The sequence below is a fragment of the Moschus berezovskii genome, chromosome 11 (genome assembly GCF_049115385.1).
Source record: "Moschus berezovskii isolate FMDL1 chromosome 11, NW_MosBer_1.0, whole genome shotgun sequence".
Classification (NCBI taxonomy): Eukaryota; Metazoa; Chordata; class Mammalia; order Artiodactyla; family Moschidae; genus Moschus; species Moschus berezovskii.
Window position 1 is genome coordinate 604,023 of NC_142470.1, and position 14,336 is coordinate 618,358.

Here is a 14,336-nt window from a genome sequence, read left to right on the forward strand (position 1 = left end):
GAGGATGAGATGGTTGGATGGCATCACCAACTCGATGGACATGAGTTTGAGTAAACTCTGGGAGTTGGTGGTGGATAGGGAAGTCTGGGGTGCTGCAGTCCATGGGGTCGCAAAGAGTCAGACATGACTGAGTGACTGAACTGAACTGGTAGAGCTTGAGAGATCTTCGTTTCCCAACCAGGGATTGAACCCAGGCCGCGGCAGTGACAGCGCCAAGTCCTAATCACTGGACCACCAGGGAAGTCCCCCAAAACTAGTTCTTTGAAAAGACCAATGATGTAAGCTTTTGCTAAGAGTAATTAAGGGAAAATGAAAGTGAAAAAAATTCTGAACTCTCACGAAAGGTGAGAATCACACACGTAAATAGCATATACACTGAACCCTGATGTCACAGTAATAAACACGGGAGCCTCCTCAGAGATCAGTGACTCCTGTCAGAGCAGGCCTTGGGGTGGGGTGCTGGAGTAGGTGTGGGCAAAGACCAGCTGGACTCAGAAGTTCTCGCTATCTGGGCCTGGGGTCCCAGCCCCCAGCCCTGGCTGCAGCCCGGGTCACCCTGATGTAGGACCACCAGCCGCCCCTCGAGACAGCAGGTGTGCCTGGCGGTATGGAGAGCCGGCAACAGGAGAGGCCCACCTTGCAGCTCAGACTCCTGAGCCTCTCTAGAGGTCCTCTCTAGAGCTAAGAGTCCATCGTAGTTTAACTTTGAAAAATAACTTTTGTGGTTTGTTTATTTTTTCATGAATACGAAGAGGAGTGTATTCATTGTATAATATTTAGAAGATTCAGAAAGTAAAAGAGAAAACCCAGAGGACTGGTGGGTGTCCCCAGTGCCAAGTGGGTCGAGGCCCGAGGGCCTTTGTTCCCAGGCAGCTGCTTTGGTGACAACTTTGTGCCCCGTGGGGAGGATTTGTCCCCGTGACATTAAATATTCAATGTAAAATGTAATTTTTAAGGTGCTTCCCAGGTGACTCAGTGGCAAAGACTCCGCCTGCAATGCAGGAGACTGGGGTTTGCTCACTCTTTGGAAGAAAGGCTGTGACCAGCCTCAGTCAGAACAGGCAGGGAGCAGGAACCTCCATCCAGATGGTGGGACTGCTGACCGATGACCTCTGCCCCTGCTCCCGCCGCCACCTGGCACCCTGTGAGAGAGGGTCCTGAAGAGTTCTGTGGCTGAGACTCCCAGGGCTGGTTCCTGCGTGCTGCAGGGGAAGCGCCATGCCATGGGAGGCCAGGGCAGTGATCCCGGTGGCCAGAGACCACCACCACAGTATCCCTGAAAGTCACCATCTGTGTTTAGATTTGGCGACTTTGATTTTTAAAGAAGGGAACGATCCTGAAGTCAAATCAGTAAGTTAAAAATCAAGTCCCTGGGAAGGAGGGACTGAGAAAGATGGACTGCCCAGTGTCGCCCAATGTTGGCGAGGATGCTGCATGAAGACCCGCTGGCGGGGGTAGTTTCCTGTGGCTGCTGCCCTGGAGGCGCCCACAGGTTCCCCAGAGTCAAATACCAGCTGCGTCTGGCCTGGCACACTGGAGAGAGGCCAGCAGGCATCCAGAGGGGCACCTACCCGCAGAGGTGCCCACGGCTGGGTCCACAGCAGATGCCCCTCGGTGTGGACAAGCCCTGTGCTGAGTGGATGGAGCTGGATGAGAAAAGATGGCTCTGTTTTCACGAGGTCCCCTGACCAGGCAGAGCCACCAGGGCTGGGGTGGGGGCAGTGATCTTCGGGTGATGGTGGCTCTGGGTTAGGGGTGACAGTTGCCCACGCCTGAATATATTAGAGATGCTGAGTTGTACACTTTAAGGTCAGTTCCGTGGCCTGTGGGTTACCTTCCCACGAAGTTTTAAAAGCACCACTGAGGTGAGCTCATGCACACTGAGTTCTGTTTGAGGGGTGCCCGCGTCAGCACAGTTGCTTCGCTGAAGAGGCCTGAGCGGCCCCGTCCGCAGGGGCCCAGCCTTCCGCCCCTTCCGTGTCTCGGGGGTCCAGGCTGGCTCTGGGTTGGTGACCCCGTCCTGCACTGGGGACAGCAGGGTGACTTCCACAGCCGTTATGCGGAGCAGTGGCTGAGGATCCAGGCATACGCCCATCCTGCCGAGGTCCCAGTATCACGGTGGGGAGGCAGCCAGGGCCACCCTCCTCCCTGGTCAGCGATGATACACTTTATTTACGCCCAGTATACTGCTCGTGTTCCTATTCCCCTACGTAGCCGACTTACAGAGGCCAGCACTGTTTCCTGCTGGCGCCCCGGGTATGTTCGGTGGCCTGCTGGGTTGCAGGGTGTGGAGGGGGAGGCGGCGAGCCGGGGACTGGGCCTCGAGGCCGCCCGATTCCCGCGCTGAGCTCCTGCTTGCGTCGGCCCCCTTGTCACGCCCGTATGTCCGCCAGGAGGCACAGGGAATGCCTGCAGGGACACGCAGCCAGCGCCCCGTATCTGTGGGAAACAAGGGAGAAGTGGCGAGGGGGCAGGGCTTGGCATCCGTCCAGAGCACTGCGCTGATCCCGCGGTCACACCACGCGGTGTGGAGAGAAGGCCTCATGCTGCACCCTCCTGGGCCAGGCCGTGGACAGTCGGAGGGATAGACAGAAGGCCTAGGCCTGGGCAGCAGTGTGACTCCTGCGGGGTCCTAAAGCCCTGCTGTCTGGCTGCTTGAAAGGCAGTTTGGGGTCAGGAACTTGGACCCTCCACTCCTTGCTGTGCCCCCTGAGCCAGGCCACATCCTCCATGTCCTCTGGGCTCCTGCGGGGTCTCAGGCTTCGAGGCTGGGGCACCACCCGTTCACAAAGCCGCTTTGAGGGGGACGACAGGCCCGAAGGACGCACCCTAGCCTGGCCTGGCCTCCTTTGGACGTGAGGAGTCGAAGGGCCTGTGGGGTGGGCAGGAAAGGACGTGCCCACGAGCACCTGCTCTGAGCCCCCTCCTGCCTCACACGGGGGGCTGGGGGCTCTGCTGGAGGCGGCAGCATCCCCAAGGGCGGGCCTGCTGGAGTCCTCTTCCTCCTCTGGTCTCCTCGGTCCTGACTGAGGGCAGAGTTCAGGCCCCGTCTGCCTTGGGGGCCAGCCAGGTCAGCATGCCAAGCGGGAGGGCTGAGGGCGTGGGGCAGGCACGGCTGGGGCCTGATTGCCCAGGAGCTGCAGCAGCCGGGCCGGGCCCCGGGAGGCTCCCAGGCAGGTTCCCAGGTAGAGAACCCAGCCACCTCTCAGGAGGAGGCAGTCTGGCCTGCAGGGCTTCTCTCCAGAACCCCCAGCCCCCTCCTCGGGTTTGAATCCATTTCTTGGTGGGTTTGGTGTCGGGCAGGGGCTCCCTGGCCAGGTGTGGGGCTGAGCTGAGAAGCAGGAACCTCTGGGGTGAGCAGGGATCTTTGAGGCGGACGTCCGGTCACGTGCCAGGGCTCTCTGTGGGGATGTGGCTCAGCCTAGCCCCTTTCAGCAGAACCACAACCCTGAACATGTTGTATTTGGTGACTCTGATTTAGAGACAGTTCACACAATGGAGGTGGTGCTCACCTGGGGCCCCCATCCCTGGGATGGCCTGTTTGCCTGGCGTGCCCTGCAAACCCAGCACAACCACTGCAGCTCGTTTCAGTTTAAAATGAGGTCGGTTTATAAGGGCTGCAGTGGGGTGAACGTGAACTTGGTAGCTGCCAGCTGTTTTCAATCTCAGACGCACGTAGTTGCTGATTTCAGATCCTGGGGCTCGGGAACAGACCAGAACTGAGCTTTGCTGGCCAAGGAAGATCTGGGTCTGTCCGCCTGACCTGGGGCTGGCCTGAGAGCAGAGCCCGTCGCCTTCTTCGCGTGGCCAGGCGTTGGCACCGTGCCCTGAGAGCAAGTGGGAAAATGGCCCCGCAGAGGGAGGTGGAAATATACCCACAGCAAAACCTTGGAACTGTAGCGGTTAGCCCTCGTGGGGAAGGTTGGAGAACACAGCCTCCCACGGCGGGGCCGCTGGGCCATCTGCTCCCTCTGGTTGCTGATATCCAGCCATTCAGCCATGTCCAGCCCTTTGTGACCCCATGGGCCGCAGCACGCCATGCTTCCCCGTCCTTCACTGTCTCCCAGGGTTTGGTCAGGCTCGTGTCCATGGAGCCGATGCTGCCACCCAGCAAGCGCACCCCGCCGGCTTCTCCCTCTCTGCCTCTCCCAGCATCTGAGTCTGACGAGGCGCCTCTTCGCATCAGGGGGCCAAAGTGTTGGAACTCCAGCATCAGTGCTTCCAATGAATATTCAGGGCTGATCTCCTTTAGGGTTGACCGGTTGGGTCTCCTTGCAGTCCAGGGGGCTCTCAAGGGTCTTCTCCAGCACCACAGTTTGGAGACATTCAGTTCTTCATTGCTCAGCTTTCTTTACAGTCCAGCTCTCACATCTGTGCGTGACTACTGGAAAACCACAGCTTTGTCTATATGGACCTTTGTTGGTGAAGTCAAGTCTCTGCTTTTTAATATGATGTCTAGGTTGGTCATAGCTTTTCTTCCAAAAAGCAAGCACTTTTTAATTCCATGGTTGCAGCCACCATCCACAGTGATTTTGCAGCCCAAGAAAATAAAGTCGCTCACTGTTTTCATTTTTTCCCCATCTATTTGCCAAGATGTGATGGGACTGGATGCTGTAATTTTAGTTGTTTGAGTGTTGAGTTTTAAGCCAGCTTCTTCACTCTCCTCTCTCACGTCCATCAAGGCTCTTTAGTTCCTCTTCACCTTCTGCCATTACAGTGGTATCATCTGCATATCTGACCAGTAAAGTGGATGCCTGCAGTGGAAAGAAGGCCATCGAGGCCTTGCACTTGGACAAACCCCAACCAGCTCACGTGGAAAGAGCCGGAGCATGAGGGGTGGGGCCCTGATGGGCCCGGGTTCCCCTGCAGGGTGGGGCTTGGGCAAACAGGGCCTTCATGTGTACGTTCAGTTGTGTCCGACTCTGTAACCCTTTGGACGGTAGCTTGCCAGGCTCCTCTCTCTATGAGATTTTTCAGGCTGCTGGTCTTTACTACTAAAATAAAACCTCCATCTTTTCACAGAGGAGATATCCCTGGGGTCACACAAGGGTGGAGTGGCCTGGGGGCTGGACTGTGCTGGGAAGAAGGAGGGGACTATGGGCTGGAGACCCTCTCAGAAGCCCCCACGGCACCCATGGGCCCTGCCTGCAGCGTGACTGGAGGCCAGGAGAGGAGGCCTGTTTAGGGTTTCCTTAAAGCAGCCGATCGCTCTTAGCCCCGCACGGGTCCCAACCCTAGCCCCTCGGAGCTTGCTGCCTTAGGGCTCATTGGCTGGGTCGGTGGGTGGGTGTGGCCTTGTGCTGTGAAGGGTCAGGGGCTCCAGAGACAGCCTACAACAGTGTTGACCACACGGAGCCTGCCTGGCCAGACGCACACTCAGCCCTGGGGCCTGGGTGGGGCCTGGCTGATGGGGGTGATGGAGAGGAAGAGCTAGGCTGGGCTCCCAGGGAGCGGCCCTGCACTGTCTCCAGCCCCTCCTGTTGGGGACCCTCCGGCTGGCCCCAGGGTCAGCCCCCGCCCCAGGCCAGACAGGTCCCAGAGGTGGTGGGGTCACGGGTCACAGAGGCACAGCAGGCCGTGGAGCTGGACCAGCCCTCGTGCCCAGCGCTGCCCCAGGGCCCCAGGGGACGGACAGACAGTGGACATGCCAGACAGGAGAGTGAGGGGTGTAAACGGTACCTCTCCACATTCAGGACACGCTCATCCCGCTGCGCCCTGGCTGGACCCCAGTGTGGGCAGGACCCTGGGACGGCACTGCCTGCAGAGGGGCCCAGAGCCCGGCTCTGGCCTCGCCCGGCCAGGCAGCACTGCCCTCCCCCTCCTGCTGGGAACACCTGTCTGTGCCCCCTCTGTGGGTTCCCTGAGGGTGTGGCAGCTGGGAGAACCGGCCCCCCGGGGAGGGGGTGCTGTGGGGATGGGCCTCTGTATTAGAGACCCCAGCCACCAGGAGTGGCAGTCCTCCCAGGGTTGGGCCAGTATTGGGGTGGGAGGTGGGCAGAAGGCATCTGGGATTAGGTCCCAGCAAGGAGTAGGCAGGGGCAGGCAGCTGGGTTTTCCCATTGGTGCCTGGGCAGACGGGCCAGATTGCCTGCCTCACTCCAGGTCCATTCAGGTGACCATAGACAGGAGGAAAGCAAGTGCTGAGGACAGAGGCAGGAAGAGGCCTGTCACGGGCTGAGAACTGGCCCCAGCCACTGCAGAGCCCGGGGGCCTGGGGCTGGAAACAGGGCCTCGGGGACATCTGCGTGCGGCGGGTACCCGAGACCCCAGGTGGGGAGGGAGGGTTAGACCGCTCCTCCGGGCACCGATACCCCAGGGAGGCCCTTCCCAGGAGTGCCCCCCCGCTAGCAGCCATTCAGGGCCTGCAGGGTAGGCCGCAGCCCTCAGACTCGGGAAAGCGTCTTAGAGGAAAGGAGCTGTGAACCGGAGGGAGGGAGTCCACACAGACCAACAAAGCACGTGGAAGCTAGCAGGTCCTCGGGGGGTGAAGGGAGACGGAACTCTTGGATGTTATTAAAATTCTGGTAGTAGGAATGAGTAGTTAATGAAAGGGTGGCAAAATAAATTTCAAGAACTCTCCTCCAAAGGCAGAGAAGAGAAGACATAAGAAAATTAGAGGTTCTTCCAGGAAGCCCAGCGTCCGAGTCAGAGTAACCCTGGAGCAGAGTCCAGGGGTGCCTAGCGGACCTCGCCCCGTCCGTCTCTCCTTCTGGCACCTGCATCCTGGCAGGGGAGGTCCCCCAGGAGGGGAGCAGAGTCCCACCTGCAGTCAAGAGTCAGGTGGTTCAGAGCTCTCAGTACCAGCAGGAAGGGCCGTCACCGTCACCCCTGGGGATGGCTTCTCACCCACAGCCAGGCTTCTAGCCGAGGCCTGGGGCCTGTGAAGACACTCCCAGACAGCCGACAGCAGTGGAGCATCCCTCCTTACTCCCAGGAAGCTCGTGGACAACCTGCTCCTCTAGAGTCAGGAGGAAACAGAAGATGAAGGCTTCGAGGTCAGGGATGCAGGACGCACCAGAGAGAAGCGGGCGGGAGGCCCGGGTGCCGGGCTCGCCCTGTGCCACTGGACTGGAGAGCAGCCGTCCAGACCAAGATGGGAGGGCAGAGGCTTGGGAGGGGATGTCTCTGAGGACAGGCGGCACCCCTCCAGCTTGTCTGAACATCCTGGGGAGGGTGTGGGGCTCAGTCCTGTTCATGATGGCTTTGTAAGGAATCCAACAGGGAAGAAATGGTGTCACCTTTTTTTTTTTTTTTAACTCTTCCCCCCTCTTTAGATAGGATAATTTCTACTGCATGCTTAGTTGCTAAGTCATGTCTGACTCTTTGCAACCCCATAAACGATAGCTCACCAGGCTCCTCTGTCCATGAGAATCTCCAGAAAAGAATACAGGAGTGGGTTGCCATTCCCTTCTGCAGGGGATCTTCCTGACCAGGGATCAAACCCGGGTCTCCTGCATTGCAGGCAGATTCTTTACCGTCTGAGCCACCAGGGAGGCCCTAATTTCTATTGGTCTATCTTCAGATTCAGTGACTCTTTAATCTGCCATCTCCAATCTGCTGTCAAGCCCAATCAGTGGATATTCCATTTCAGTTATTACACTTTTATACTTTTATTGGAGACTTGCCATTTAGTTCTTTTATGCTGTGGTTTAGTCCAGCTCTCTTGCAACCCCGTGGACCATAGCCTGCTATGCTCCTCTGTCCATGGGATTTCCCAGGCAAGAATACTAGAGTAGGCTGCCATTTTCTTTTCTGGGGATCTTCTGATCCAGGGGTCACACTCACGTCTCCTGCATTGGCAGGCAGATTCTTTCCTGCTGGCCATCAGGGGCTCCCACTCTTTCATGCTGTGATTTCCGTCTCTACCTCTCTGTTTCGTGGAGATCGCCTTCTTTAACTTTTTTAGCGTGTTTTTCATTCGTTCTTTGAACACGCTCATAACAGTTGTGTTCAAGTCTTTGCTGAGTCCCACCTCTGAGCTCCTTAGGGTGCTGTCTGTTGTGTGCTGCTCTGTACTCTTCCCCTTACCTGTGGGTTGGACTTTCCTGTGTGGCTTTTATATTATCAACTGAACATTGTGAGTGATGTGTTGTAAGGACTCTATTCTGTTGCCTTCACCTGCAGAATGCTGGTGTTGTTTTAGTGAGCAGGCAGTTTCTGATCACCTTGAGCTGGTGAGGGGGGCATGGCTTGGCATTCCATCCAGTCAGTTCAGTTCAGTCACTCAGTCGTGTCTGACTCTGCGACCCCACGGACTGCAGCAGGCCAGGCTTCCCTGTCCGTCACCAACTCCTGCAGCTTGCTCAAACTCCTGTCCATCGAGTCGGTGATGCCATCCAACCATCTCATCCTCTGTCATCCCCTTCTCCTCCCACCTTCAATCTTTCCCAGCATCAGGGTCTTTTCAAATGAGTCGGTTCTTCGCATCAAGTTGCCAAAGTATTGGAGTTTCAGCTTCAGCATCAGTCCTTCCAATGAATATTCAGGACTGATCTCCTTTAGGATTAAGTGGTTGGATCTCCTTGCAGTCCAAGAGACTCTCGAGAGTCTTCTCCAATGCCACAGTTCAAAAGCATCAATTCTTTGGTGCTCAGCTTTCTTTATGGTCCAACTCACATCTCTACATGACTACTGGAAAAACCATAGCTTTGACTAGACGGACCTTTGTTAGGGTAGATCTTTATCTTGGAGAGGTTCAACCTGCAAAGTGTCCCATGGCCTCACTGGGGCTTAGGGGCCTGGCTGCATGGTTGGGTTGGCAGCGCGGGTCTACAGTGGGTCTCACTGCTGTGGTCACTGGGATGGAGCCCTGTGTGAGCGGCACTACCTGACCCCTCGTGTCTGACGAACTCTCGGCCCAGGGACCGCTGGCTCTGGGGGCCCTGCATTCTCGCCTGCGCGTCTGGCCGCAGTGGCCCCTCCAGCTGGCGCCTGGGCCACAGACGTCTCTACATAGTGGGCGGCTCTGCTCGCCAGGCTCAGGTCAGTGGTCTTAGCTGGGCTGCTGCCACCCGCTGGGAACCAGCCCATCCCTCCCCAACCCTGGGCATCGCTCGATGGCAGGAAGCACATTTGTACATGGCCTCTTGTCCAGAAGCTGGCCTAAAACGTGTCCAGTGGACACTGCAGCGGGAGTTGCTCCAGCCTGGCACACCTCTGGAGCAAATGGACAAGGCAGAGAAGCGCCTGGAGTTCACAGCAGCTCAGCCAGGCCCTGCTCGTGGCTCCCGTGAAGACTCGGTGGAAACCCTCAGAGAACTGTTTCCAGGCCCGTGGGGTGGGGGTGGGTTCTCACCTTGAGCTTGGTCAGTCAGTGTAAGACTGGAGAGTCAGGAAACAGCCTCATCAGCCTGTTAGAAGTTCAACAGTAAATGTCCAAAGCTCGTGGGAGTTGGCCTGCAGGGCGGCGGAGTGGGTAGGGGAGCAGACGGCACAGGGGGCGGGTGGGGGACCATTCGGTCCAGGCCTGTGTCAGGACCCGGGTCTAAGCAGAGGCGCTGCGACGGCCCCGTGGTACAAACCACACTGCAGATGAGGACAGACTGGCCCATTTCCCTAAATGTGGAAAAGTAAAATGCATGTTGGCCGGAGCCTGTTGGCCACCTGGGAACGGCAGCGCGTTGTCGTCGGCCTGGATGATTTAAAGCTGGCTCCGCCCATGGGGCAGACTCCAGTAGGGCAGCTGCAGCTGCCTGAGCGCCGCCCCCCAACCACAGAGGTGGGCCCTGCCTGGCTGCTTTCCAGGGTCTCTGGCTTGTGTGGAGCCTGCAGCCTGACTGTCCATCTCCACTGGTCTCCAGCAGCTCCTGCATCTTCCTTGAGAATGGACCCTGGACACCCCAAGGAAAAACCTGCTGCCGCAGACCCCGCTGGTAACCCCGCTGGTGGTGAGTCCTGCGGGTGAGCGTGTGCCCCTCATGGCCCCAGGTCCAGCTGGGCAGTGCAGGGCGGGCCATTGGGTGGCTGTGTGGAGTCTGTGCATGGGACAGGGACACCGGGTGGGAGGCATTGGGGCGGCGTGGGCCTGGGACACAGAGATCGGCCTTGAGTGTGGGCAGGCGCAGGCTACTGGCTGCTGCCATGGTCTCCTGTCCCGGGGGCCGTGGCGCTCCTCCATTGCCTGGGAAATGTGACCCCGTGGTCCCATGGTGGCCTGCCTACTGGCCGCTTGCCTGATGACTAACACTGAAGGTCAGCGTGACTGGTCAGACACTTCTGGGAGAAGGACGGAGCCCACGTGCAGGTGGAGCTGGGTGCGCAGGGGCAGGTGGTTTTCTCTGGAGCCTTCACTGCGCCACACACCAAGTGTGGACACAAGGCCTCTCATCCGTCCGGCCAAGAAGGCAGGAGCGGGAGGACTGACAGGTGTCTGAAGAGCGGGAGCCCCCACACTGGCCCCCACGTGACCCCCAGCCCCAAGAGAGCTGAGGCTCTCGGCTCTGGATTCTCCTCCAGAAACCCTGAACTCCTCTTGGGCAGTGTCTGTGGGCTCAGCGGGGCTTGCTTTCTGCGCATCTGCTGTGTTTGGGGATGTGGGTGGGGCAGACGCAGGGCCACATGAAGTCTGATGTGAAGTCCTCCCCAGAAAGACAGATGGTGACGTGGGAGAGGAGACCAAGTCTTGAGAAGCAGGGGCTCCTCCCAGGCCAAGACCCTGTGTCCAGTTGGAGAGTGGGCCCGTCCTGCTACCCTGAGCATCCTGAAGGGCTGTCTCCGTGCCGGGCTGGGTCCCTGAGTGGGCACACTATGGGAGGGAAAGCCCCAACATGTAAGCAAAAGGGCAGCGCCTTCTGCAGGTGCTGTGGACAGCGCTCTGGTCCAGCCTCCATGCCCACACACCCAGGGTTCTGGGCATCTCCCTGGGGTCCTCTGAGGTACATGGCCTGCTCCAACAGACACTCCAGGGGGGTGACAGCAGGTCCCTTTACACTAAACCTAAACAATGGACTCCAATGCTTCCCAAGTGTCCTCAACATAAACACCAGGCTATTACCCAGATGCCCCCATTATGTGAGGGCTTTGGGCCTTAAAGCCCACCCTATTGGGAAAAGGGATCAGACACAGTCCCCCTATCACATAGTCCCCCCACAGCACACACAGTCCCCCATCAAACACAGTCCCCCATGGACACAGTCCCCCGTCACTCGTAGTCCCCCATCACACACAGTCCCCCATCAGACACAGTACCCAATCACACACAACCCCCATCAGACACAGTCCCCCATCACACCCAGTCCCCCCATCACACAGAGTCCACCCATAGACACAGTCCCCCCATCACACAGTCCCCCCATAGACACAGTCCCCCATCAGACACAGTCTCCCCAGAGACAAGGTCCCCCCATCACACACAGTCCCACCAGCACACACAATCCCCCATCAGACACATTCCCCCATCAGACACAGTCCCCCCATCACACACAGCCCCCCATCAGACACAGTCCCCCCATAGACACAGTCCCCCCATAGACACAGTCCCCATTCACACACAGCCCCCATCAGACACAGTGCCCCCATAGACACAGTCCCCCCATAGACAGTCCCCCCATAGACACAGTCCCCCATCACACATGGCACCCCATCAGACACAGTCCCCCCATAGACACAGTCCCCCATCAGACACAGTCCCCCCATAGACACAGTCCCCCCATAGACACAGTCCCCCATCACACACAGCCCCCATCAGACACAGTGCCCCCATAGACACAGTCCCCCCATAGACAGTCCCCCCATAGACACAGTCCCCCATCACACATGGCACCCCATCAGACACAGTCCCCCTATAGACACAGTCCCCCCATCACACACAATCCCCATCAGACACAGTCCCCATCACACACAGTCCCCCCCATCACACACAGTCCCCCATCACACACAGCCCCCCATCAGACACAGTCCCCCCATAGACAAAGTCCCCCATCACACACAGCCCCCCATCAGACACAGTCCCCCCATCACACACAGTCCACCCATCACACAGAGTTCACCCATAGACACAGTCCCCCCATCACACAGTCCCTCATCACACAGCCCCCCATCACACACAGTCTCCCATCACACTCAGTCCCCCCATAGACACAGTCCCCCATCACACAGAGTCCACCCATAGACACATTCCCCCCATCACACAGTCCCCCATCACACAGCCCCCCATCACACACAGTCCCCCCACAGACACAGCCCCCCATCACACACAGTCCCCCATCACACACAGCCCCCATCAGACGCAGTCCCCCCATAGACACAGTCCCCCATCACACAGAGTCCACCCATAGACACAGTCCCCTATCACACACAGTCCCCCATCACACACAGCCCCCATCAGACGCAGTCCCCCATCACACAGAGTCCACCCATAGACACAGTCCCGCCATCACACAGTCCCTCATCACACAGCCCCCCATCACACACAGTCCCCCATCACACACAGCCCCCATCAGACGCAGTCCCCCCATAGACACAGTCCCCCATCACACAGAGTCCCCCATCACACAGTCCCCCATCACACACAGTCCCCCATCACACACAGTCCCCCATCACACAGTCCCCCATCACACACAGTCCCCCATCACACACAGTCCCCATCAGACACAGTCCCCCATCACACACAGTCCCCCATCACACACAGTCCCCCATCACACACAGTCCCCCATCACACAGTCCCCCATCACACACAGTCCCCCATCACACACAGTCCCCATCAGACACAGTCCCCCATCACACACAGTCCCCCATCACACACAGTCCCCCATCACACACAGCCCCCATCAGACGCAGTCCCCCCATAGACACAGTCCCCCATCACACAGAGTCCACCCATAGACACAGTCCCCCATCACACAGAGTCCACCCATAGACACAGTACCCCATCACACAGTCCCCCATCACACAGTCCCCCATCACACACAGCCCCCATCACACACAGCCCCCATCAGACGCAGTCCCCCCATAGACACAGTCCCCCATCACACAGAGTCCCCCCATAGACACAGTCCCCCATCACACAGAGTCCACCCATAGACACAGTCCCCCATCACACACAGCCCCCCATCACACAGTCCCCCATCACACATAGCCCCCCATCACACAGTCCCCCATCACACACAGCCCCCATCAGACGCAGTCCCCCCATAGACACAGTCCCCCATCACACACAGTCCCCATCACACAGAGTCCACCCATAGACACAGTGCCCCATCACACACAGTCCCCCATCACACAGAGTCCACCCATAGACACAGTCCCCCATCACACAGTCCCCCATCACACACAGCCCCCATCAGACGCAGTCCCCCCATTGACACAGTCCCCCATCACACAGAGTCCACCCATAGACACAGTCCCCCATCACACACAGCCCCCCATCACACAGTCCCCCATCACACATAGTCCCCCATCACACACAGTCCCCCATCACACACAGCCCCCATCAGACGCAGTCCCCCCATAGACACAGTCCCCCATCACACACAGTCCCCATCACACAGAGTCCACCCATAGACACAGTCCCCCATCACACACAATCCCCCATCACACAGAGTCCACCCATAGACACAGTCCCCCATCACACACAGTCCCCCATCACACACAGCCCCCATCAGACGCAGTCCCCCCATAGACACAGTCCCCCATCACACAGAGTCCACCCATAGACACAGTCCCCCATCACACACAGCCCCCATCACACACAGCCCCCATCAGACGCAGTCCCCCCATAGACACAGTCCCCCATCACACAGAGTCCACCCATAGACACAGTCCCCTATCACACACAGTCCCCCATCACACACAGCCCCCATCAGACGCAGTCCCCCATCACACAGAGTCCACCCATAGACACAGTCCCGCCATCACACAGTCCCCCATCACACAGCCCCCCATCACACACAGTCCCCCATCACACACAGCCCCCATCAGACGCAGTCCCCCCATAGACACAGCCCCCCATCACACAGTCCCCCATCACACATAGTCCCCCATCACACACAGTCCCCCATCACACACAGTCCCCATCAGACACAGTCCCCCATCACACACAGTCCCCCATCACACAGAGTCCACCCATAGACACAGTCCCCTATCACACACAGTCCCCCATCACACACAGCCCCCATCAGACGCAGTCCCCCCATAGACACAGTCCCCCATCACACAGAGTCCACCCATAGACACAGTCCCCCATCACACACAGCCCCCATCACACAGTCCCCCATCACACATAGTCCCCCATCACACACAGTCCCCCATCACACACAGCCCCCATCAGACGCAGTCCCCCCATAGACACAGTCCCCCATCACACACAGTCCCCATCACACAGAGTCCACCCATAGACA

The 14,336-nt window shown here is 58.4% G+C and overlaps 1 protein-coding gene across 14 annotated transcripts in view; it reads left to right on the forward strand.

Annotated features, from left to right (window-relative positions):
- Positions 1-14,336, forward strand: part of EXD3 (exonuclease 3'-5' domain containing 3) — an 82,172-nt gene that overhangs the window by 7,376 nt on the left and 60,460 nt on the right. For 11 of the 14 annotated variants that reach the window (XR_016038512.1, XR_016038511.1, XM_055401260.2 and 8 more), the window contains exon 3: positions 9,801-9,887. Coding sequence is in view for 11 of the 14 variants with exons in the window: in XM_055401260.2 (XP_055257235.2) it covers positions 9,824-9,887 (64 nt within the window). In the remaining 3 variants the exon portion in view is untranslated. Of the gene's footprint in view, positions 1-9,744; positions 9,901-14,336 lie in introns of all 14 variants that reach the window. The other 3 variants (XM_088840974.1, XM_055401261.2, XM_055401258.2) reach the window with 3 other exon arrangements.